Source organism: Chrysochloris asiatica, unplaced genomic scaffold (assembly GCF_000296735.1).
Source record: "Chrysochloris asiatica unplaced genomic scaffold, ChrAsi1.0 scaffold00020, whole genome shotgun sequence".
Taxonomy (NCBI): domain Eukaryota; kingdom Metazoa; phylum Chordata; class Mammalia; order Afrosoricida; family Chrysochloridae; genus Chrysochloris; species Chrysochloris asiatica.
Window position 1 is genome coordinate 18,080,695 of NW_006408538.1, and position 26,591 is coordinate 18,107,285.

Sequence of the window (26,591 nt, forward strand, 5' to 3'; positions counted from 1 at the left end):
GGAACAGCAAGATTAGCGGTTCAAACGTGGAATTCTTGTGTGGCATTGTAGGGTAAGCACTGGATTGCATGGTCGGTTGGAACAGCAAGATTAGCAGTTCAAACGTGGAATTCTTGTGTGGCATTGTAGGATAAGCACTGGATTGCATGGTCGGTTGGAACAGCAAGATTAGCGGTTCAAACGCACCAGTCACTTTTTGGAAACCCTATACAGGGTCATTATGAGTCCAACACGACTACACATGGAACGTAACAACGACAATGAGTATCAGCGGTTAAAGCTCTATGGGAGAAGATGAAGTTTTCTGTTCCTATGAAGATTCTCGGAAACCCTATACAGGGTCACTGAGTTGCAACAGAACATAATAGCACTTAATAATAACAACTATCTGAGCCCTGATATGGTCCAAGCACTGGCGGGACAAGCACTGAACTGCTAAACTGTGAGGTTTATATAAAGGATTACTATGAGTTGAAACCAACTCAATAGCACACAACAACTATCTAACGGCCTAAACCCCATGGCTCTTTCTTGGGTGTAGTCCTCCTTTACATCCTATTTATTTTTTTCTTTCTCTTTTCCTTTGGTTCCCAGGATTGTATTCTCTTCACTTTCCTATGCCTTGGACCATTTCCCCCATTAAATCTTCATCTAGGGTCACATCTCCCTGAATGTGCCTGCTGTCTTCTGATCTCGGGAGCTAAGCAGGGTCGGGCCTGGCTACTACTTATAAGGAGCTCTGGTAGCGTAGTCGTTATGAATGGACTGTTAACCTAAAGGTCAGCAGTTCAAAACTACCAGCTGTTCCGCGGGAGACAGGTGAGGCTTTCTGCTCCTGTAAAGATTTACAGCCTCGGAAACCCTGTACAGGATTGCTATGAGTCGGAACTGACTCCACGGCACATAACCACCACCACCATCACCACCACCAAAGCTTTACAGCCATGGGAACTCCATACAGGGTCTCTATGAGTTGAAAATAATTCTATGGCAGTGGGTTTGTTTTTTGTTATAAATCTTTTCTAGGATTCCTTCTTCCTGACCCCAAAATCTAGATAGTTCCAAGAGTCTCTCTAAAGTTCTTTTTTTAATGACCAATCTCTTGGTGATTCCATGCACTATCATAGTTACAGTTTCAAGCATCACCTCTTTCCAAGTGATCTACAAGTCTGTGTCTCTAGTCTTGACCTCTCCTTCAGGTTCTGGATTTCTTTGCTGATTTTATTGCCATTGTCTCAGTGTTAGCTGATTGCCTGCTTTCCCTAGTGAATACAACTTCATGGATGCATGATATTGGTTTGTATAACACTGTATCCTAGCACAGTACCTGTCACATGACAGGCACCAATAAACAGCTGACAACTTAATCAATTAAATAATGGCATACAAATTATTAATCATTAATTTGTATTTAATACATTATATAATAAACGTCTCAATTAATAAATAAAAGTGCCTAGTAGATATTAGCCCCATATATCCTGACAGCACCTAGAAATGAAAGTATACAAAATAAAATTCAACGACCCTACATACATTAATCTATACATATATTAAAAGCACACCCTCTGCCAGGCATGGTGCTAGGTGATGGGATTCAGATATGAAAGGGGCAGTTAATACCTTCAGAAAAGCTTACTACACTGAAGCTTATACATATACTAGCCAATCACAAAAGAGTGACAAGCTGAAGGTATGTAAATGCATACGTAAGTTCAACAAGTCAAGGAAGGCTTTTGGTAGATGTCATTTGAGAAAAATTATTAAGTTTGTCAGGCAGAGAAGGTAGGTAAGACAGTCTAAACAGAAGTTAGAAAAAAGTATAGACATGTAATAGACATATAGACCAGTGGATAGAACTGAATATCCAGAAATAAGACCTCACATTTAAAGTCAACTTATTTTTTTAAACAAGACTGCCAGAAAAATTCAATGGGGGAAAGAAAAGTCTTGTCAATAAATGGTAGTGAGACAACTAGATATCTCTATGCAAAAGACTAAAGTTGCGTTCCCACTTCATACAATACACAAAAATTAACTCAAAATGGATCAAATACCTAAACTGTAAACTCTTAAATAGGAGTAAATCTTCATGAGCTTGGTTTCTCAAATATGGCACCAAAAAGCACAATAAAAGAAAAATAATAAACCGAACTTCATCAAAACTAAAAACTTTTGTGCTTCAAAGAACACCATCAAGAAAGCAAAAAGATAGTCCATAAAATGGGAAAAAATATTTAGAATCATATACCTGGCAAGGTTATCAAGAATATATACAGAGCTCCTACAATTCAATAATAGAAAAAGACATTGAAAAAATTGGCAAAGGATTTGGATAGATGTTTCTCCAAAGACAATATAGAAATGGCCAATAAACACATGTAAAGATGCTCAACATCATTATTTCTTAGGGAAATACAAGTAAAAATCACAGTGAAATACCATTTCATACCAACTACCCATTGTCAGCAGGTCAATTTGAGCTCATAGTGACCCCATCACAAGGTTGTTTTAAAGGCTGCAATCTTTATAGAAGCTGGCTGCCATATCTTTCTCCTGTGACCTACCTTCTATGATGTCTACAATCAGAAATCCAGATAATAACAAGTATTAGTGATCATATAATCATATAGAGAAATGAATCTTCATACACTGCTGGTGGCATCTATATTGGAAAAAAGTTACTGTTGTTGGTGATGTGCTGTGGAGTTGGTTCCGACTCATAGCAATCCTGTATAGGGTTTCCGAGGCAGTAAACCTTTACGGGAGCAGAAAGTCTCATCTTTCTCCTGCAGAATGGCTGATAGTTATAAACTGCTGACCTTGAGGTTAGCAGCCCAACATGTAACCACTATGCTACCAGAGCTCAATTAAACAGTTACCATTTGACCTAGCAATTCCACACCTACGTCTCTCATCAACAAAAATGAAAACATAAGACACATTTAAATAGGAGAACTGTACACAAATGCTCACGTTACTGGTGTTGTTAGGTGCTGTTGAGTTGGTTCCAACTCATAACAACCCTATGAACAACAAAATGGAACAGTGCCTGGTCCTGCCCCGGGGCTCCTTGAAATGTTGTTTGAGGCCACTATTGCTAACAACCCACTGGGAGGACTTCCTCCTTTTCACTGACGTTCCATTTTACCAAGCACTATGTCCTTCTCCAGGGACGGGACCCTCCTGACATTTCCAAGTTACAAAAGACGAAGTCTCACCATCCTCCCTTCTAAGCACCTTTCCGGCTGCATTTCTTCCAAGACAAATTTGTTTGTCCTCTGGCAGTCCATGTTACTTTCAATATTCTTTGCCAACACCATGACTTAAATGCATCAATTCTTGTACAGTGTTCCTTCATCATTGTGAGGCAATTGAAAATACCATGGCTTGGGTCAAGGGAACCTTAGTTCTCAAATGACATCTTTACTCTTAAACACTTTAAAGAGGTCTTTTGCAGCAGATTTGCCTAAGGCAGTATGCTGTTTGATTTACTGACTGCAGCCTTTATGAGCATTGCTTGTGGAGCCAACCAAATTGAAGTCTTTGAAAATGTTAATCTTTTTGCCATTTATCGTGATGTTATTTATTGGTACAGTTTGAGAACTTTTTTTTTTACATTGAGGTGTAATCCACACTGAATGCTGTAGTCTTTAATTTTCATCAATAGTATGCCAAGTCTTTGTTTTCAGCAAGCAAGGTTATGCTTAATTTCAGGTTGTTAAAGAGATTTCCTTCAATTTTAACCAGTTTCTCAGATTATTTGCCCAGCATAATGAATAGCATGATGAAAGGATACAACCCTGGCACACACTTTTTTGACTTGTTAAACCATTCAGTACCTCCTGGTTCTGTTTTAAGGACTGCCTACCTCTTGGTCTACATACAGGTTCCTCATGAGAACAATTAAGTGTTTTGGAAAATCAATTTGGCACAATGTTATCCATAGTTTGTTATGATCCACAAAGTTGAATACCTTTGCACAGTCAAGAAAGCACAAGTAAACATCTTTTTTGTATTCCCTTTTAGACAAGATTCATCTGATAACGGCAATAATTTCCCTTGTATCACATCCTCTTCCAAATCCAATTTACGGCATAGCTCCCTGTTGATGTACTACTACAACTGTTTGTAAATTATCTTCAGCAAAAATTTCCCTGCATGATATTGCTCGATGATTTACACATTCCACTGGTTAGCCAAGTCGTCCAAATTTCTTGAACTGACGAGTTAGCTTCCACAGTGCTGCAACAGTTAGCTGAAACAATTCAATTAATATTCCTTCGATTCCTGGAGCTTTATTTTTCATCAACGCTTTCAGTGAGATTAAACGTCTTCCTTAAATATCATTGGTTCTTTTTTTTAATGATTTATTGTGAATTATGTGATAGTTTACATGGGAGAATATTACTTTTACATTCATTCCATCGTATATCGTCTCATTGCCATGGTTACAATCCCCTCCACGCAATCCTTTCCCCCGTGCCCCTCAGGTCTTCAGCACACAGTTGCTCTCCCTCTCTGGATCTAAAGTCTCCAGCTGCTCCATCTCTCCACATCATCATTTCAGGCATCACTGCTTCTCTGGGTAGGGTCCCGCTCTCTGCTCCTCTCCCTTGACGGTCCCAGGGACCTCCCCTCCTTGCTATAAAACGTCTACCTTTACATTTCCAACCCTCACAGTCAGTCCTGATAACATTTATTCACTATTGTATCACAAGACACCTATCTGGATTTCATTGCATCAGCGCCACCTAGACAGATTGAATACTACTCACTGGAGATTCTACCTTTCTCCAAGCCCTCTGGTTCTAGGTTCCCTCTTGAAAGCTTGTAAGCCAGTCACTTCTTGCCTTTGTAACCCCCCACCCCCCTTTTTGCGTAACCAATGTCCAAGTTGCCCATCCCTGTCCACTCTGTGTGTAGGAGGGGTGGGAATGATTCTTGCTGCAAGGGCCCGCTCCCTCTTTTGAGCTACTGCTTCCATAGGTGTGGGTCAAGTTCATCAAATTGTATGAGAATACTTTTTTTTTTTCTTTTTCCTCTTCTTTTTACTTCTGGTTGAGCTCTAATCATCCAGTCATTGAATCTAATCATCTAGTCATTGAAGCCAGGACAAGTAGGTATCATCTGCAAGTGTGGGTATTCTTATGCATATGCCCTCTCTTCTTTTCAGCTGGACACTTCACTCTCCACTCTAGTCCTCCGTGGCTATGTCACTGACTCTGGGCCCAAGAGTCCTGAGGTCTTGCCACACTGCTAGCCCACCCGGTCTTCACCCGGGTTAACAGAAGTCTATTGAACGTTGTAGGGCTTAGCTTACCGCTTCATTGCTGTTTTTCCCTCACTTCCCCTTATCGGTGTCGAGCGTGGTCACCAATCACAGTGTGTATTCCCATTGATCTTAATCTTGGAAGGGGGTTTTCTCTGAGGGGAAATACCATTGGTTCTTGATCATACTGCACCTCTTGAAATGGATGAAAATCAACCAATTCTTTCGGGTACATTGACTCTGGTATTCCTTCCATCTTCTTCAGTGCTTTCTGTATCATTCAATACTTTGCCCATAGGATTCTTCAAAACCTGAGGTTTGAATTTTTTTAAAAAATTATTTCAGCTTGAGAAATTCTAAATATATTCCTACTTTTTGGTTTTCTAATATTGTCCAGAGGGAACAGTCACTGGAGAAGGATGTCATGCTGGGTAAGATGGAGGGTCAGAGAAAAAGAGGAAGACCCCCAACGAGATGGATTGGCCAGGTGGCATCATTGATGGACTCAAGTGTGGCAGCGGTAGTGAGGTTGTTTCATTCTGCTGTGCATGGGGTCGCTATGAGTCGGTTCCGACTTGATGGCACCTGACAACAACAACAACAACTACTCTAGGTCTAATTCTAACTCTAGGTCTTTGCACATTTCATTATAATACTTGACTATGTCTTCTTTTTTTTTAAGTTTTTATTGTGAATAGAGTGATAGTTTACATGAGAGAACATCAGTTTTATACTCATTGTTTCATTGCAGTGATTACAATCACCATTCAACAGTATTCGCTTCTATTTCCTCTGGGGTTTTTTTTGTTGTTGTTGGTTTTGAGGGATGTACACAAAATCACTCAGGAATATATAAACAACCAAAGGGCACACTATGCAAGCCTGCCTCCTGGCTACCAGCACTCATAGCAGACTAATGTTTAAGTTGAGAATTTTGTATGGCCCACAGATGATGTTATACATTTTGGCAGAAAAAAGGTTCCCCACCCCTGCTTTAGGTGCTAGCTTAATCCTCACTTCCTCTAAAAATCTCTCTGGTCCTCAAACTTGATGAGCAGACTCATGGCAACCCAGTGTGTATTAGAGAAGCAGTGTGCTGCATAAGGTTTTCAGGAGCTGGATTTTGCAAGTACATCTCCAGACCTTTCTTCCAAGATGCGTCTGGGTGGACTTGAACTTCCAACTCTTTGGCTAGCAGCCAAGTTTGTTAACTATTTCACCACCTAGGGACTCAACACTAAATGATCTCCCTTTAATACTTCCTTTTCTTCTACAGCATGTACTATAATTTGTAATCCTTTAGTATATAATCGGGAGCTCAGTGGCTCCATAAGGTAAGCACTGGACCGGGAACCACACGACAGTTTGAGCCCTCCAACCATTCTGCAGAAGAAAGATAAAGCTTTCTGTTCCAGCAAAGGTTTTGTTTTTTAAGTTTATATTGTGAACTGAGTGATCGTTTACATTGGAGAACATCGGCTTTATATCATCTCATTGCAATGATTACAATCTCCTCCATGCATCATCATTCAACCGTATTTACTTCCATTTCCTGTTTGATTTTGTTTTTGGGGGGTGGGGTGGTGGTAGGGGGATGTACAGAGAAACACTCAGGAATATATAATAATCTAAAAAAACAAAGGGCACATTCTGCAAGCCTGCCTCCTGGCTGCCGGCACCCAGTCCCTCTCTTTCCATGAGCCCAGAGTCCCCAGCTGCTCCCTTTCTCCATGTCCCCATCTCTGCCTTCATCTCTGGTGTCGCTGCTTCTCTGGATATGGTCCCACACTCTGCTTGTGCTCTTTCTTCTCTCTTGGTGCTCTTAGAGTCCTCTGTTACTGGAATGTAAGATTAACTACTGCCCCCTTTTTGTTACAAAACTTGTACTTTTACAGTTGTGACAGTCGCAATTAGTCATAACAATTTCACAATACTGAATCATTAGAAATCTTATCCCCATCTCTTTTCACCAGACCCATCGGTTGTTGTTGTTGGTAAATGCCTCGAGTCGATTCTGACCCATAACGACTCTGTATAGGGTTTCCAAGGAGCAGCTGGTGAGCTTGAACTACCAACCTTGCAGTTCAAATGGCTTTGCAGTCTGACGCATTAGCCCACAGTGCCACACCAGGACTCCATCTAGACAAGATGAAAACTATTCAGTGAGGACTCAACTCTCACCTGCACACTATGAAACTAAATTCCCTCTTGAAAACTTGTAAGTTAGTCACTTAGGTAGCCAATGTCTAAGTTGCCCATCCCTATCAACCCTGCATACAGAAAGGATAAGATTGACATTTGATGTGAAGACTCCTTCCCTCTCAGTTGGTATTTTGAGCTACTATATCCATAAGTCTAGGTCAAGTTCATCAAATTGTAGCAATTTACCCCCCTGCCTTTATTGCATTTTATATATATTTTAAAATCTTCCTCTAGTTGAGTTCTGATTATCAAGTCATTGAAGCTAGGTCAAATGGGTACTATCTGGAAGTTTGGGCGTTCTTGTGTATCTCCTAGCTGGATGCTTTACTCTCAGCTCTAAGTCCTTGTCTATGGGCTCAGGAGTTCCCAAGTATCACCACACTTTAGACCAACCATCCCTTCTTCTTCTCTCTCTCATCTCCAGGTCAACAGGAGTCTATGAAACATGGTTGAACTCAGCCCATTTCGTCACTGCTGCCTTTCCCATTCTTCCACACACGAGTAGACCAACGCGATTGCCAGCAAGCTTACATGCCTGTTCATGTGTTCCATTTATGAGTTTCAGTCTTGGAGGGGAGTTGACTATGTCTTCTTGAGACACCCTTTGAAATTTTCTGTTCAGCTCTTATACTTCCCCATTACTTCCATTCACGTTAGCTCTCTACACTCTACAGCAAGTCTCAGTTTCTTGTGACATTCAGTTTTGTCTCCTTTCTTCCTTGTCTTTTTAATGACCTTTTCCTTTCTTCATATATGATATTCTGAATGCCATTCCACAACTCCTCTGATCTTTGGTCATTAGTGTCTATTGGATCAAATCTATTCATTCTTGAGATGACCTCTAAATGAGTGAACATCTACAACACTGCAACAGTTTGCTGAAACATTTCAATGAATATTTCTCCACTTCCTGGAGGCTTTATTTTTTATACTCAAGGGCATATTTTGACTCTTTTGGGCTTGTTTTAAATTTCTTCAGCTTCAAGCTGAATTTTATATAAGCAATTCATGGTTTGTTCCACACAGCACCTGGCCTTATTTTGGTTGATGATATCAAGCTTCTCCACTGTCTCTTCCCATACATGTAATTAATTTGATTCCTGTGTATTCTATGTTTGTGAGGTCCACGTGAACTATAGTTTTGTTAAATGCCACTGAGTCAGTTCCAACTCACAGCAACCCTGTATAGGGTTTCCGAGGAGTGGTTGGTGAGCTTGAACTGCCAATCTTGCGGTTCAAAGCGACCTTGCAGTCCAGTGCATTAATCCTGTGCAATGCCACACCAGGACTCCTCCACGTGTATAATCGCCTTTCATGTTGGTCAAAAAGGTTATGCGTAAGTCATTGGTCCTGCAATCTCCAGCATCTTTTCTATCACCAAGGCCATATTTTCCAAATACTGATCCCTTGTCGTTTCCAACTTTCACATTCCAATCACCAGAAATTATCAATACATGCTGATTGCATGTTTGACCAATTTCAGACTGAAATAGTTGCTGGTGGTGGTTGTTGTTAAGTGCCATCGAGCCAATTCTGACCCATAGCAACCCTGTATAGGGTTTCTGAGGAACAGCTGGTGAATTTGAACTACTGACTTCAAGGTTCAAACCAACCTTGTGGTCCAGTGCATTATCCCATAGCGCCACACCAGGAATATCACTCAACCATAAAAAGAAAAGAAGTAATGACTCATGCTTCCACATAGCTAAATCTTGAAAATTTAATAGAAATAAGCCAGTCATAAAGGCCACATATTATAGGATCACATTTATAATAAATGTTCAGAAGAGTTAAATCTATGGAGGCAGAATGTAGGGCTGGTCGAGAGGGTTTGGGGGGAAACGGGAAATGACTGTTAATGAGTGAAGTTTCTTTTTGGGGTTGATATAAATGTCCCAAAACTCACTGTGGTGATGGATTACAGAGTGCATCCTTTAGACCAAGGGTCCCTGCTCTGGGAAACTCTAGACCCAGGAAAGGCTGGTGCCAAAACATATGGGAGTCTCCAAGGCATGTCTGGCCCACATATGTTGAAAGGAGATAATAACTTCCCCCGAGAATTCCCTGAGGAGGAAAGCAACCACTTAGAGCTTGTGCTCTGAATTCAGACTAGTCTACTAATCTTCAAGAGAATAAAATTCTGTTTATTAAAGGTGCCCACTTAATATGTAGGGTGCTGCTGTGGTGCTGGACTGCACTGGACTGCAGGGTCACTGGATTGCAGGGTCAGTTTGAACCACAAGGAAACACTATGTAGGATCGCTATGATAGGAACCAACTCCACGGCATGTAACAATAACAACTATAAAAGACTGTATTACCCTGTAGAAACTATTAGTTGAATTACAGATGTCAAAGGCAATTCTGGTGAGGGGTCAGTAAGTGAAGACAGCAGTAATACCACAGATAACACAGAGAGAAGCAGCAGTAGAAAAATGGCAGCAACAGAACAGAGAGACGGACAGTAGACACCACGAAAACAGACCTATGGATCAAGAGAGCTAAGTGTCTTCAGGCAGGAAGATTCCTGGTGGAATAGGGTACTTTCAAACATTTGTCAATGACGCTAGGTTTGATAACCCACAGTTCAAGAGAACTAAAACAATATATAATAGGATGCATGTAAAACTAATGTTCTCCCATGTAAACTATCACATAATTCACAATAAAACAGTTAAAAAAAAAAGAGAGAAGAGAGAGAGAACTGTGTGTGCCTTCAGGCCAATGCTTGCTGACGGAGTGGGATGCTTCTAAGCACTTACTGATAGAGCTAAAGAGCTAATACTTGTCAAGCAGGGTACAGGCTAGGCCAGCCCAAGAGGCCCAAGGTAACAGAAACTGAAGACACAAGGAGCATGGGAAGCAGAGCTGCCTCAGTATCAATTGGCAGGGCCACCATTCTGGAATTTGAATGGTGGAGCCATAGCTTGGTAAGAGTTTTCAAGGGTGGAGCCACCTAGGTTTCAATGAGCCAGAACTTAACTAATTTGATTCCACAGTGTAGGGCTGCCATTCACAAACAGCAAGGCAACAGGCCAGAAGCCACTGGCCAAAGGTGAGGGGTGAGCACTGCCATTCACAAAAGGCAGAAGAATGGGGCCTCTGGGGCTGAGGGGGTGGGTTTGCCAATCATAAGTACTAGAATGGGACTGCCCATAGGCAACAGAGCAGAGCTGCATCCCAGTGGGCCTGGACTAAAGCTGAAGCCCAAGGCAAACAGGTCTGAAACCAAAATTTGGAGAACACGACCAATGTCCAGAGTCTAGAGGACTGGTGGCCCAAGAGAAATGGTTCTGTGGGGTTTTGACCTTGCATGGTACCTGTTATTTCTCTCATTTGTAAAGAAAATGTCTCTATCTTAGCCTGTTTCACTACTGTACTTCAGAACAAATAACTTATATTCTAGATTTCAAAGGTTCACAGATGAAGAGGAATTTTGAACCAAAAGATTTTGGACTTAGAATTGATTTAAAACTTTTGAGATAGTTGTTGTTGTTGTTGTTAAGTGCCATCAAGTTGGCACCAACTCATAGTGACCTTATGCACAGCAGACCGAAACAATGCCCAATCCTGGGCCAACCTCACTACTGTTGCCATGCCTGAGTCCAGCGATGCCTGCCACTTGGCCAATCCATCTCATTGGGGGTCTTCCTCTTTTTCTCAGACCCTCCACCTTATCAAACATGATATCCTTCTCCAGCGACTGGTCCCTCCTGACAATATGTACAAAGTATGAGAGATGAAGTTTGGCCATGCTGGCCTCCAAGGAGCACACTAGCTGCACGTCTTCCAAAACAGATCTATTGATTCTTTTGGCAGCCCATGGCACTTTCAATATTCTCCTCCAACACCGTAACTCAAAATCATCAATTCTTCTATGGTCTTCCTTATTCACTGCCCAGCTTTTGCAGTCTTATGAGGTTATTGAAAATACCATGACTTGGGTCAGACGCACCTTAGTCCTCAAACTGACATCTTTGTTCTTCAACACTTTAAAAAGGTCTTGTACAGCAGATTTGCCTAATGCAATATGTCGTTTGATTTCTTGACTGCTGCTTCCGTGAGTGTTGATGGTTGATCCAAGAAGAATGAAGTCCTTGACAACTGCAATCTTTTCTCCACTGATAAACAACGCTGTTTATTGGTCCAGAGGTGAGGATTTTTGTTTTCTTTACATTGAAATGTAATCCATACTGAAGGCTGTGCTCTTTGGATCTTCATCAGCAAATGTTTTTCAGTTCTCTTCACTCACAGCAAGCTAAATTATATCATCTGCATATTGAAGGTTGTTAATGAGTCTTCCTCCAATCCTGATGCCACATTTTTCTTCATATAACCCAGCCCAGTTTCTTGGATTATTTGCTGAGCATAAAGATTGAATTAGTATGGTGAAAGAATACAACCTTGTTGCATACTTTTTAAAATTTTAACCTTTCAGTGTTCCCATGTTCTGTTCGAACAACTGCTTCTTGGACCAGGTACAGATTCCTAAGGAGTACAGTTAAGTGTTCAAGATCCATTGTTGTTGTTGTTATGTGCCGTGGAGTCAGACATCAGCAATGATTTCCCTTGTTCCACAGCCTCTTCTGATTCTAGACTGAACCTCTGGAAGTTCTCTGTCAATGTATGATTGTAGCCGTTTCTATATTAGTTTTAGCAAAACTTTACTTGCATGTGATATCAAAGAGATTGTCCAATGATTTCCACATTCCGTTGGGTCACCTCTCTTTGGAATGGGAACAAATATGTATCTCTTCCAATCAGTTGGCCAAATAGCTGTCTTCCAAATTTCTTGGCATAGATGAGTGAGTGCCTCCGGTGCCGCCTCACTTTTTTGAAAGATTTCAATTTTTATTCCATCAATTCCTGGTGCCTTGTTCTTTGTCAATTCCTTCAATGCACCTTGGACTTCCTCTTCAGTATCATTGGTTCTTGATCATATGCTACCCTCTTGAAACGGTTGTATATTAACCATTTTCTTTTGATACAGTGACTGTTTATTCCTTCCATCATCTCTTAATGCTTTCTGCATCATTCAGTAATTTGCTCAGAGAAACCTTCAGTAACGAAAGTCGAAGCTTGAATTTTTCCTTCAGTTCTCCCAGCTTGAGAAATGCTGAGCGTGTTCTTCCTTTTTGGTTTTCTGATTCCAGATCTTTGCACATTTTGTTGTAATATTTGACTTTATCTTCTCATGCTGAACTTTGAAATTTTCTGTTCAGCTCTTGGACCTCCTCCTATCTTACATTTGCTTTAGCATCTCTATAATGGAGAGCAAATTTTAGTGTCTCTTCTGACACCCATTTTGACCTTTTCCTTCTTTCTTGTCTTCTCAATGACTTCTTGCTTTCTTCATGTATGATGTTCTTGATGTCCTCCCACAACTCTTCTGGTCTTCAGTCTTTAGTGTTTAATGTATCAAATCTGTTCTTCAGATGATCTCTAAATTCAGATGGGATATATCCAAGGTCATATTTTGGCTCTTGTGGACTTGTTTTCATTTTCTTCAGCTTCAGTTTGAATTTGCATATGAGTAATTGATGGTCTGTTCCACAGTCTGCCCCTGGCCTTGTTTTCACTGATGATATGGAGCTTTTCCACTGTCTTTTTCCGCAGATGAAGTCAATTTGATTTTTATGTACGACATCTGGTGAGGTCCATGTGTATGTGTTATGCTGTCTAAAGAAGGTATTTGAAATGAACAAATCATTGGTTTTGCAGAATTCTATCATGTGTTCTCCAGCATCATTTCTATTACCAAGGCCATATTTTCCAACTACTGATCCTTCCTTTTTGTTCCCAACCTTTGCATTCCAATCACCAGTAATGATCAATACATCTTGACTGCATGTTTGATCGATTTCAGATTGAAGAAGTTGGTAGAATTCTTCTATTTCATCCTCACTGGCTTTAGTGGTTGGTGCATTAATCTGAATAATAGCGGTATTAACTGGGCTTCCCTGTAGGCACATAGATATTATCCTATCACAGTGTTGTACCTCATGACTGATCTGGGTATGTTCTTTTTGACAATGAATGTAACACCATTCCTTTTCAATTTGTCACAGTAAACCAAGTGGTTGTCAAATTCAAAATGGCCAGTACCAGTCCATTTCAGCTCACTAATGCTTAAGATACCGATGTTTATGCATTCCATTTCATTTTTGACAACTTCCAATTTTCCCACATTCATACTTTGTATATTCCATGTTCCGATTTTCAATGGATGTTACAGCTGTTTCTCTTCATTTTGAGTTGTGCCCCATCAGCAAAAAAAAAAAAAGGTCCTGTGGGCTTTTCTCCCACGAGCTTTACTCCATTCACGCCATCACGGTCAACTCTACTTTGAGGCAGCAGCTCTTCCCCAGTGGCATTTTGAGTGACTTCCAACCTGAGGGGCTCATTTTCTGGCACTATATCTAACAGTGTTTCTCTGCTATTCATAGGGTTTTCAGTGACTAAATATTCTTAAGCAGTGACTAAAGATTCTTAAGAATCTTTCTTCCTAGTCTGTCTTCGTCTGGAAGCTCATCTGAAATCTGTCCACCATGAGTGACTCTGCTGGTATTTAAAATACCAGTGACATAGCTTTCAGAATCACAGCAACAAATGGTATGATGGATGGGACAAATGTGGTTTATGTGTACAAAGGGCATGACTTTTGGGGGAACCCAAGGGTGAATTATTATAGACTGAATGTGTACCTCCAAAAGATGTCAATGAGTCACACATACACACAAAATAAAAACCTCACAATCACTAAATAGTATCATTAAATTTAAATAGGGTGAATTGTATGCTATGTGAATTACTATCAATGAAGCTTTTAAAAAAACAAAGAAAATGTATGAAGGCATGAAACTTAAAGCTCCTGGAACATTCAGAAAATTAGCTGTACTGCATTATGGTCTGAGCATAGGGAATCTGAAAGAGAAAGGCAGGGTTTGAGAGTGGAGAAAAAGTAAGGAAAGTCACAAAAGGTCTTATGTCACAGGTTGAAGAACCAACAACATCTTGAAAGCTAGAGGAAGCCATTTATGAATATCAAAGAAAGGCTTTTATATAGTATTTTTTGTCCAGAAGCTTGGTTGTGAAACTGAGAAAGTCACAGCATAGAAATAACTAGAAAATATAACCGATGGGGGAAATGTTATTTATTTTTCATTTAAAGATCAGATAGATTGAACAAACTATTAAAGGGCTAGTAGAGAGAGTTTGCAGATATAGAAGACCTGGAGAAGTAAGTTTCCTGAGGAAGCTGAGGGTAACAGAATCTAGAAAATCCAGAGAATTAAAGATGAGTGCAATTTATAGAGGACGGAGAACAGAAAGTAAAAACAGTTCCCACTGGTGATATGTGTCTTTTCTGAGGGTAAGAAAAGTAGCCAGAAGAAAGTACATAAAAAAGAAGATGACACTTAGAACATCTCTTAAGGGAAATGGGAGACAAAGCAGACTAGAGACAGAAAGGATGTGTGAATACTATCTGGTGCTCAGATAGTGCTGGAGACAAAGCATAGCTCTGATTCATAAGGTTATATAAATACCTCCAAGAGTGCTCTATAGCTTCACTGTAGGAATAGAGAAAGTGGATGGCTGAATTTTACTAGTGTTAAGATTTATGGGACAAACCAAGTAGAAAGACACGCCAGAGAAGAATTTGAGGATGTTTTAAAAAGGAAGAGAGGAAAGAAGGGTCTGACTGAGAAGAAAATTGTACGGTCAAAAGTCAAGAGATCTCAGCAGAGATGAAGAGCAGCTACAATAGAACGGAGAGGTTTTTAGACTAACAAAGCGCTTTTCATCAGAGTGCTAATAGTAGCGTCACTATCAAACTCAAACCGTCCAAGTCATCTTCAGCCATTCTGATCCCTTAAACCCACACTCTTGCTAAGTTCCTCTACTGCTACAGTCTTTGTGGCTCTCCCCTGCTCTCCATTCCTAATGCTACAAGGGCTACGCCATAACAGATTTTCCAACTTCTAGTTTTTCTTCCATCCAGTCTATCTTAGCAGAGTAATTTTTCTAAATGGAGTCCTGGTGTGACACTGAGGGTTAATGAGCTGAACTGCAAGGTTGGTTTGAATCCCATGTTTTGGGGTTCAAGTTCACCAGTTGCTCCTCGGACACCCTATTCAGGGTCGCTATGGGTCAGAACCAACTTAACAACACTTAACAACAACAACAATCATGGTCATTTCATTCTACTCCAATGGCTTCCCATCATTTAACAAAGTCCTACCTTCTCTGTGTGGTGATTAAGATTCTCATGATCTAACCAAGACCTGATTTTTCATTCTTACTCTACTACGGTTCTTCATATATTCTACTCTCTAATCAAATTGAACCACTCAACATTTGTCAAAAAAAAACCTTATGCAGAACTCAATTAGAAGAAGAAAGAAGAGGGAAAAAAAGAGTAATCTGATACAATTTGTTGAACTTGATCTACACCTATGGATGCAGTAGCTCAAAAGAGGGAACAAATTTCTACAGTGAGGATCGTCCCCACCCCCTCAATCACAGGGTAGATAGGGATGGGCACCTTGGACATTGGCTACCCAAAATGAGGGGTTACAAAGGCAAGAAGTGACTGCCTTACAAGCATTCAAGCGGGAGCCTAGATCCAGAGGGAACGGAGGAAGGTAGAATCTCAATTGAGTAGTATCTAATCTGTCTGGGTAGGGCTGATGAAGGGAGACGGGGATAGCACTAATGTGGAACAATAGTGAATAATTACTATCGGGACTGACTGTGAGGGTTGGAAATGTAAAGATAGATATTTTGCAATAAAAGGAGGGGAGTGGTTGATTTTGCAGTCCAGGAACAGATGTCCCTGGGACCCATCAAAGGAGAAGAGTGGAGTGCGGGACCCTACCCAGCGAAACACTGACACCAGAGTTGGAGGCAGAGACGATGAGAGATGGAGAGATGTTGAGATGGAGTAGCTGGGGACTCTACACCCAGAGAGGAAGAGGGGCTGTGTGATGACGACTGGGGGGCAGGCTTACAGGGTATACCCTTTGGTTGGTTGATGATGCATGGAAGGGATTGTAACCACGGCAATGATTGCAACCCTCTTAATGTAATACTTATCCTACTAACTCCCTGTTTCTTTTTTCCATTCTTCCTTCTTTCTGCACCCTTCCGAATTTCATCTTTACATAAAAGTTGCCCTTTTGACCTCAAATGGCCGATTTTTTTTATGGTGTGCATACCTCACTAGTGTTGTTGTTTCTCCCTCATTTACCTATCTATTGCTTGGCTGCAAACTGAGCCACAGAAATGAGTTCAATTTCAGAACTGAAGGGTGATAAAGGGCCATCATCTCGGGGTTCCACCAGCCTTTTTTTTTTTCAAGTTTTTATTGTAAATTGAGTGATGGTTTACATGGGAGAACATCAGCTTTACATTCATCCTATTGTATTTTGTTTCATTACAATGATTACAATCCCCTCCATGCATCATCATTCAACAGCATTTGCTTCCATTCCCTTTGGTTATTTGTTTATTTTTGGATGTACACCGAAGCACTCAGGAATATGTAACCATTCAAACAACCAAAGGGTACACCCTGCAAGACTGCCCTCCTCCACCAGTCTTGATCTGGCAAGTATGCCTGATCTTTCTATGATTTTGGATTTGGTTTCACATTTTCTTCCACTCTATACACAATCTTCTAATGTGGTCCCTTTCAGAGCAGCTGGCAATGTCATTGGGCATCATTTAAGTCCTCTGGTCTCCGGGTCATAAAGAGTGATGTTCATGTGATCAAACTGAACCAGTGTTTCTGAGCATCTGCAATCTTCATCACTCTTTCTTTCCTCTACACAAAAGTAGACCAATCTCAACAGTTGCACCTTAGATGGCAGTTTATGAGTTTTTCAGATCTCAGTCATTACTAACCTAAGTAGGATGCAGAACATTGTCCTTGTGGACCTTGCTCTGTCAACTGACCATGGTGTTCCCAGACCATGGTCTTGAATCCCCAGGCTCAGCAAAGCATTCCCTCAAAATGTTTGGTAATGTCTAAGTTTTCATCATTTTGTCCCCCGTATGCACCACCACATTCATGGATATATTTGGGAGTATACTCCCAACACTCCCTCCTATACCCATTCAGAATGTGTATCTATCCAAGTATCTACCCACAGATCACTATTATTGCAGTATTGTGTATATAACAGTATTTACCACTGTTCCCTTTAACTCTTGCACTCCTCCGTGTTTTCCCCTGCCTTCATCATTCTTCTGTCAACCTTCCTCTCACTGTATATTGCCTTCTTTTTCACTCAAGTTAACACATGAAACCTTATGCTTTCCTGCTTTTAAGTCTATGCATGGAAAATTCTCTTATGTAGAATTCCTTTACCCATATCTACCATTTTCCAAGCCCCAATGAAATGCTACTTTAATTGGACAGAATTAACATCTTCCCTCTCCTTATCTCTTATAAAACTACCCTTATACCTCTAGTACCATGCTTGCTGTTCTTCTTAAGCTAAGCATCAAGTAATTTCTGACTCATTACGACACCATGTACAACAGAATGAAACACTGCCTGGTTCTACACCATCCTCATAATCATTGCTATGCATAAGCCCATAGTTGTAGCCACTGTATGAATCTATTCTCCTTAGGGGTCTTCCTCTTTTTTCACTTTACCAAGCATGATGTCCTTCTTCAGGAACTGGTCCCTCCTGATAACAAGTCCAAAGTACAAGAGACAAACTCTCACCATCATCAATCTAAGGAACATTCTGACTCTACTTCTCCCAAGACAGATTTGTTGTTCATTATTCTGGCAATTCACAGTATATTCAATATTCTTTCCCAGCATCATAATTCAAAGGCAATAATTCTTCTCCAGTCTTGCTTATTCACTGATGTCCAGCTTTCACATGTAAATATGTTTGCTGTCAAGTCAGTTCTGACTCATAGCAACCTTGTACAGGGTTTCACATGCATATGATGCAACAGAAAATACCATCGCTTGGGTCACTCTCACCTTAGTCCTCAAAGTGAAATCTTTGTTTTTTTAACAAGTTAAAGAGTGTTTTGCAGCAGATATGACAATGTCATTTGATTTCACGATTGTCTTGATTATGGATCCCCAAGTAAAATAAAATCCATGACAACATCAATCTTTTCTTCATTTCTCATGATGTTGCTTTCTGGTCTAGTTGTGAGAATTTTTCTTTTCTTTTGTAGAAATCCATAGTTAAGACTACACAGAGAATTTTCATCATCAAATACTTCAAATCCTCTTCACTTTCAGGAAGCAAAGCTGTGTCATCTGCAAATCACAAGTTGTTAATGAGTCTTCCTCCAATCCTGATGTCTTGTTCTTCTTCATATAGCCCAGTCTCTCAGATTATCTGATCAGGATACCAACTAAACAGTATGATAAAAGGATACAACCATGACGCATACCTTTCCTGATTTTACATCACACAGTATCCCTTGTTCGGTTCAAATGACTGTCTCTTTGTCTATGTACAATTTCCACATGAGTCCAATTAGTTCTGGAATTCCCATTCTTTGTAAATTACCCATAATTTGTTAGAATCCACACAGTCAGAATGCCTTTGCACAGTCAACAAAATATAGTATCTTTCTGGTATTCTCTATTTCAGCTAAAATCCATCCGGCATCAGCAATAATATCCCTTATTCCATGTCCTTTTCTGAATCTACCTTGAATTTCTAGAAGTTCTCTGTCAATGTACTGCTGCCAACTGTTTTTGAGTATCTTCAGCAAAATTTTATTGTGAGTTATAGTAATGACATTGTTTGATAATTTCTACATTATGTTGGATTAGTATGCTTACAATGTTATATTTATATCTTTAAGTTTTACATTAACATGCAAAGGCCCATTATTTCTATATCTTTAGTGACTTGAACGAAGTAAACTCTCAAGAAAAAAAACCTCCAGTGAATGAATAAATCATAGATTCATAAGCTACTATGAAAGATCACAACCTATTGGTCTCTCTAGAACACAGGCTCTTAAAATTAGGTCAATTAGCTGGAGAGGTCACTTCAAATCTATGACCCTATTGAAAATATTGTTTGTATGTTCAAATGTGCATACATTTGTACATGAATTTTTCATCAAATTCTCAAAAGGGTTTTCTATTAAGAAAGCAATAAATGTTTTAGGGTTTTTTTTTTTAAAAAAAGGGTACAATGATGATGCGTATCTCTCCTGGTTTTAAAATGTTATCTTTCTAGATGCATCCTGAAATGTTTATGGGTTAAAAAAAATGGATAGCTGAGATCTGCTTCAAAATAATTGGGGGAGGGGGATAGAGGATGGGATATAAATGAAGTAAGCTTGGTCATAATTTGATGATTGTTAAAGTTGAGTAATGGGTACATAAAAATTCATTATATGAGGGATCTTAAAAAGTCCTTGGGAAAATTCTGTTATCTTTTAGTTCCATCTTTCCCATGAACTTTTAGAAGTCCCCTTGTATTATTCACTCTACCTTCTTATACAGTGTAAATTTTCCAACATTAGAATTTAAAAATAAAATTAAAAGCTATGGAAGTTTAAGATAAATACCGCCTTCATCTAACTTTAGTGTTAACCAAAGGTCTCAGGATGTTTCTGACCTAGGCTAGCTGTTTCCCAGAGAACAGGTAAGAAACAAACTGAGTTTCTAGAAGCTGTGTTAAACGAGATGTCACTTGTTGCTTTTTACACAAAATAAAAATGTTTATTAGCATTACAAATAGTTAAGCTATCTAGATAGCTAACATGGACTAACAGGGAAAAACATGTGGAGTTTTGAGAAAATTTTCTTTCTGCACTCAAATTTTGGCTAGAATTTTCTGTGCATATGATATTCAAATCTGAGTTTCATATTTTTAGAGAGATGTTGGTAATTTAAAGATGATCCATAGAACCACAATAAAAAATAATCAAAAGATTCAAATCCCTCCTTACATTACAACAGATAAGATTGTAAGTGGCAAAGAAAGATCAGTTGGTAGCAGACATCAAACATAGAAGCATTGACAGAAACCTACTATTCTTTATTTTCACTCAGGAAGAATCTACCAAAATTAAATCTTCTCATCTCTCCAAAGCAGCTGGACTACATACATGACTGCTAAATTCACTAGTTTCTGATGGGTGTACTAGTTAAGAAAGGCCTGTTACTGCTATTTCCTTCCTTGCTTTCAGACTCAAAGTCTAAGAATCTAGACTATGTTGCTGTTAAGTGCCACTGAGTTGGCTCTGACTCAGAGAAACCCAGGGTTTCTGAGGATTGGCTTATTGGTTTGAACCAACCAGTGTTTATCCTACAGTGCCACACCAGGACTCAGACATTTAGATTAGGCATCATGAAATATTTCCATATTGTAGAGTCATCAGAGAACCAAATTAGAGAGAATCTATAAAAAGTCCATTTCCTACCTACCCTACCCCTCCTCACCAATCCCCACTATCCTATATTAAAACAGCTGAATTGCAGTCTAGTTTGGAGTCAGGAAAATGCACAAGATGGATTCTTAAACTCCCTTAGCTTGATGATGCTATGATTGAGTTATTTCTCATATCCCAAAGATAGAAGGTTGTAAGTGTAATGCATCCCTTACACCTTAACTGGTCCCCTTCTCAAATGCTAAAGTAGGTAATTCTATCTCCATATTAAATTAATGTTGGACCTATTGAGTAACTGACAAAAACCAAAGGCGATCTGCAGAAAATCTTTTTAACATATACAGTGTTAAGTATTAACTCTGAGTTTTAGAGCCAAAAACTGCCTTGGCAGAAGTGACAGATCTCATACAGAAAAGGACATTTTGTAACATGGAAGAAGTGAGAAAACACAGAGGGGGATATGGAACAAAACGTTTTATAATCACGTCTGTACTCTCATACTGTTATTTTCTACATACAGAAACTAAAGTATTGCTTTGTGAAAAAAATTAACACTATATGGAAAAGAAGAATGTGATAAACAGGGATAGCCTAAGAATTCTATATAATTAAAACAAAATACCTTATGTAATATTTATGATCCCTTAAAAAGCTTATTAGGTATGCCCTATATTATCAGATTAGTATAGTATCATCACTAACATTCTTAGCATATTTTTGATATATGAGAAAAATATTAAGGCAGAACCTGAATTTCTCTTCGTAACTTCTCTCAGAATACAGAACTGATATAACGTGACTAAGACTGTCAAAATAAGGGCTGGTAAATTCTCCCATAATCACTATGACATCCCCAAAAGTGATTAAATTATGCAGAAGGGTCCATTCTAAAGCAAATCTATCCCTCCATTCCTTTATAAAAATTTAAGCTAAAGAAAAAGTGAAGAAAATGTAACAGCTGTAGACAATATCATGTTATTTATAAGTCTTCTCCCAGTCCCCCAGACACCCTCACATGGGGGCTGTAAACAACTAACTAAAATATCTTTGAGGCGCTCATATCCAAACCCACAGACATAAGTAAAGCTGTACCCACAATGAAACTTGATTTCAACTTCTTCTAGCAAGTATGTGTCTGTAATAGTAAACTGGAGTAAGCGTAACAAGAATAAGACAATTGTTTTGGGTGTTTTTTGTTAATACAAAATCATACCTTTTTCTCCAACAAATGGTAAAGACCATGTGAAGACATCCATAAAATTGGGCAACCAGTAAGGATGAGGGGAACAATTAAACTGTCGAATATTCATCACATTATTTTCATACTTTAATACAGCAGCTGCAAGATAAGTTTAAATGTCAATGTAAGAATTTGTCTTTAATGCCAAAAGTATAAAACACATAAAAATAGAAAAATAGCATTTTAGGGAGAGGAGAGTTGAGGCGTAAGTGGAATTAGGGATGGTAGAGGGAAGCAGGAATTCATTATGATTAATAACATACTTAAAAAAAAAAAAAAAAAAGCTTTTTTACAGAACAATAGCCGTATCTTCACTCGTTATAATAAATGAAATTTCCAGATTCTTTCTAGAATGTTCATTTTACTTTATAAGCCAATGATTAACATGCATATTACTAAATCCAAAATTGTGAAAATGCAATTTTTAGAGGAAACACAGAATGGCAATGAGCAATTTTCTAGGTTTATAAATTCAAACAAATTAGAGGAATTTAAGAGGGTCTTTTCATCTGCAGGCAACCTTAAAAGGATAGTTGAAAGGTAATAAAATAAAACAAAAAATATATATACACACATCATTTTGAAATACTTTATTTATGAATCAATTTATTTCACTTTAAGGTGGGACATCACAAATTAAATATTTCAATTAAATTAGAGAAAAAAATTCCATTAAAATACCCAAAGAGAAAATATTATAGCTAAATAACCCCAAAATAACATATTTACCTCAATTTCAGATATCTTTCTAGTATTTCAATATGTTGATATAATTAATATTTTAAATTAACTGACAAAGATTTAGTCATGGTTATGTTATTTTACAGATCATTGGGCTAGACAGGGTGGATTATAATCTAGTCCACAGCACATACTAACTGTGCAACAATGGCTAAATTAGTTAATGAACGTGTTTCTCATTTTAAAAAAGGTGGCTAATATATACAACCCTGCCTACCTCCAAAATTTAAGATCATAGAACGTATTTCATATGAAAACACGTAAAACTATAAAATGCCTTCTAGACAATGTAGTGATAATAACTGTAGTTTAAATATGAGGAAGCTCTGAAAAGTTCATGGAAAAATAGAAATAAAAAAGAATTGAATTTTCCCACAAACTTTTAAAGTCCTCTCATATATGTATTAATTGTAATTAAAAGCACTGAAATATAGATGTTAAATTCTAAAATGTATGGTTCTGGCGAATACAGAGTCAGAAGTAATCATGTTACATGTTACCACTTACTAAGTTAGTATATACAAGGGGTCTTTAAAAAGTTCGTGGAAAAATTAAAATAAATGATAAGGGAATTTTTCTACAAACGTTTGAAACTCCCTCGTATATGCAATCTTCCCATGTAAAATAAAAGTATTTTAAATTTAGCCTCGAACTATGGGTTTCTGCTGATATCAAGTTTCAAAGATGTTATTTAGTGCAGGGGAAAAAAGAATCTAGAAAATTGCCTTCAGAATGGAATGAAACATTACACACATACCCATACCATGTAATCACACAAATTATTAACACTATTTACATTCAGACTCAGAAACACCAAGAGACATTTAATTTGGACAAGACAGATTCAATAGTTGAAGTTTCTTTTCTAAGTTAGGATTGATTCCTTAACTTTCTGACAAAGGACAACCAGTTAGGCAGTAACCACCTAGGCACTGAACACTAACTAACTCCTTCAATACTGACAAGCGGAAGTTGAAGAATGAGAGCCCTAGAAGAACGCTAAACGCAGCATTTGATTCTGTTCTTCAAATACAGCCAGAATTTAGACATGCTTCTCCTCAAAAATGAAGCAGCAATCCATTACTTATTTTTACAGAAATTTCAAAAGCTATAAACCAAAAAGTAATTTAAAAGATTATTTGAGCATTGGCATAATCCACACATTGTAATAGTTTCTAGTAATTATCAACAAATTTAACGTCAGTGCTATGGCTGTTTTGTTAATTAACATATTGGATGTTCTTGCATCATATTTTGCTATCAAAGTTATTATCCAGTTTACTACTGTCTGATCTCAAAGCAAATGGTTTAACTATAACTTCCCATTGCCCCCAAAATGCTTATTCTGCTCTCTTGTGAACTTATATGACTACCCATATTTAGCAAAGACTTTTCATTATCTCTCTAAATGTACTTTTGAAAGGCTTTAACCTTCTGTTCTTTCTTCCTGGTACATCCACTCCCATCTGACCCTGGAAGTTAGGGCACAGTCAAACTGAATTCCAGACAAGTCAAGACAGAATAAGAGCTGGCTTCTTAATTTTCTCTTCTGAAAATGTGAACTCCATAAATATACCCAATATCATCTTCAATGTCCTTGGCACACACTTAACTAGATTAAGATCCTTGGGTATTATCATTCAACAAGCTATGTTCAAAGTTAAATGAAGCCAATTATTGTAGACCAAATTTAGAAAGGAGGGGATATGGAAACCACTGGAGCAAAAGGGATATAAGAAAAAAGGGAGGGAGAACAGCAAAAAGGAAGGGAGAAAAGGGTATAATGTATCCCTGAAAGGAGGTCAAGAGTGAATTAATCAAAGAAGGCTCAACTACAAAACCTCATGATGCTCTGGAAATAAGAAAAGGGACTAAGAAAGGGAAAGAGCAACTAGATCAGAGAGCCTAAAACAAGAAACGTGATATAAACTAAACAAGTAGACAGTGCAAACAGATGAAATGGTCACAGCAGCAACAGTTTTACGCAAACAAGATATCATTCTCTTGATTACAGGAGAAAAGAAAGTTTGAGAAAATCATGTTTGGCTTTTCTTAAAGTACTTAACTTAGCTCATTATCCTACAACACAGGCTTTTGTGAGTGACAAGTTGTGGAATGGTTACATGACTTAGCTTCACATTTTGGATTTTATCTCTTATTCTCTCCCCTCCCTTATATCTTAAAACTTTTTATAATGAGAATTGGATAAATACCGTTTCAAACAATGCCCCTTTTCTATTATAATTTCTAAAAAATAAGTCAGTTAAAATGCTAAGTTGCTTAATATTTTTTTTTTTTATCAACAACATCTTACCTTTATTATTGTAGACATCTAAGTAATTAGGTGCCGAAAAAATTGTTATTAATGAAGGGAACCCTGTAGTTTGACTTTTTCTGTACATTCTATAGCTGCAAAACAAATAGCTTAATATGCATCGTAAAGCATCAATCATGGTTACTAAGTTTGATTTGTATTTAAGGTGTTAATTTGGGTCAGGGAAACAGAACTCTTACCCTGCATCTTGAGCTTCATGAGCTCTAATAATCGATAACAAATTATTGTTTTGCAAAAATTCACACACTGCTGGATAGCTGTAGGGGAAAAAGAGTAAATTAAGTAAAATAATATTTTTCTATATAAAGCATATACTATTTTAAGAACTACAATGTGATTAATCTTGGATAGTTTTCCTTACTTATAAAAATAAGAACATCCTCGAACTGTATTGTGACTAAAATGTTCCTGTGATTTTTCATTTCCAAAATCTTCAGAGGGATCGGACCATAGCAAGTCACACATTGGTCCAAATGCAGGCGGCTCTTTGAATCTATCTAACTGTGAAAGAAAGAAAAGAAACAAACAAAGAACAGAAATAACGCATCAAAACATGAGGAAAGAATAGACATGGGAAAATGGTACCAGCTTTGATTATTGTCCCTATTACATTGTTCTGAATGATTAAAAGTTATTTTCCTAAAATATCAGTATATTGAATTTTACCATTACCTAATAGAGAACTGGTGTGGCGCTGTGGGTCAATGCGCCAGACTGCAAAGCCGTTTGAACTGCAAGGTCAGTGGTTCAAGCTCACCAGCTGCTCCTCGAAAACCCTACACAGGGTCGCTATGGGTCAGAACCAACTCGACAGCACTTTACAACAACAACAACAATCTGTACTGCAAAGCCAGTTTAAAGTGCAAGGTCGGTGGTTCAAGTTCACAAGCCACTCCTTGGAAACCCTACACAGGGTCGCTATGGGCCAGAACTGATTCAACAGCACTTAACAACAACAACAATCTTAGCAGTATGAGCTTCTATTACTATATCCAACAAATTCTAAATAAATAGGAATCACTCTTGGAACTAAAGTATATACTCACTCTCCTAATATCATCCAGTGTGTGTATTTCTGGTGAAAGTCCACCATGAACACAAAGAAACTGTTGGTTCAAAAGTGCAGCAAGAGGCAGGCTATCAAAAGCTTCCATACAAGCTTCATAGACTCTTTCTGAATATTTAATTTTGCCTAGAAAGAGAAAAATTAAATAACTGAAAATTAAATTACTAGTTGATCATTCTGAAAATTAATAAAACTAAGGCAACAAAACTACAGAGATGGAAAACAGCTAAGTGGTAGTCATGGTTGAGAGTGGGTGAAGGGATGATTATAAAAAGGCAGCAAAAGGGAACATCTGGGCTGATGAAGCTTCTGTGTATTATAACTGACTGGTGAACAATTA

General features: G+C 38.4%; 1 protein-coding gene across 3 annotated transcripts in view; it reads right to left on the reverse strand.

Annotated features, from left to right (window-relative positions):
- PPP3CB (protein phosphatase 3, catalytic subunit, beta isozyme) overlaps positions 1–26,591 on the reverse strand; it is a 72,950-nt gene that overhangs the window by 23,083 nt on the left and 23,276 nt on the right. For all 3 annotated transcript variants that reach the window (XM_006835890.1, XM_006835891.1, XM_006835889.1), the window contains exons 5-9: positions 26,232–26,377; positions 25,547–25,686; positions 25,365–25,442; positions 25,165–25,259; positions 22,083–22,208 (exon numbers count right to left, since the gene is read on the reverse strand). In XM_006835890.1, the coding sequence (XP_006835953.1) occupies positions 22,083–22,208; positions 25,165–25,259; positions 25,365–25,442; positions 25,547–25,686; positions 26,232–26,377 (585 nt within the window). The remainder of the gene's footprint in view (positions 1–22,082; positions 22,209–25,164; positions 25,260–25,364; positions 25,443–25,546; positions 25,687–26,231; positions 26,378–26,591) is intronic.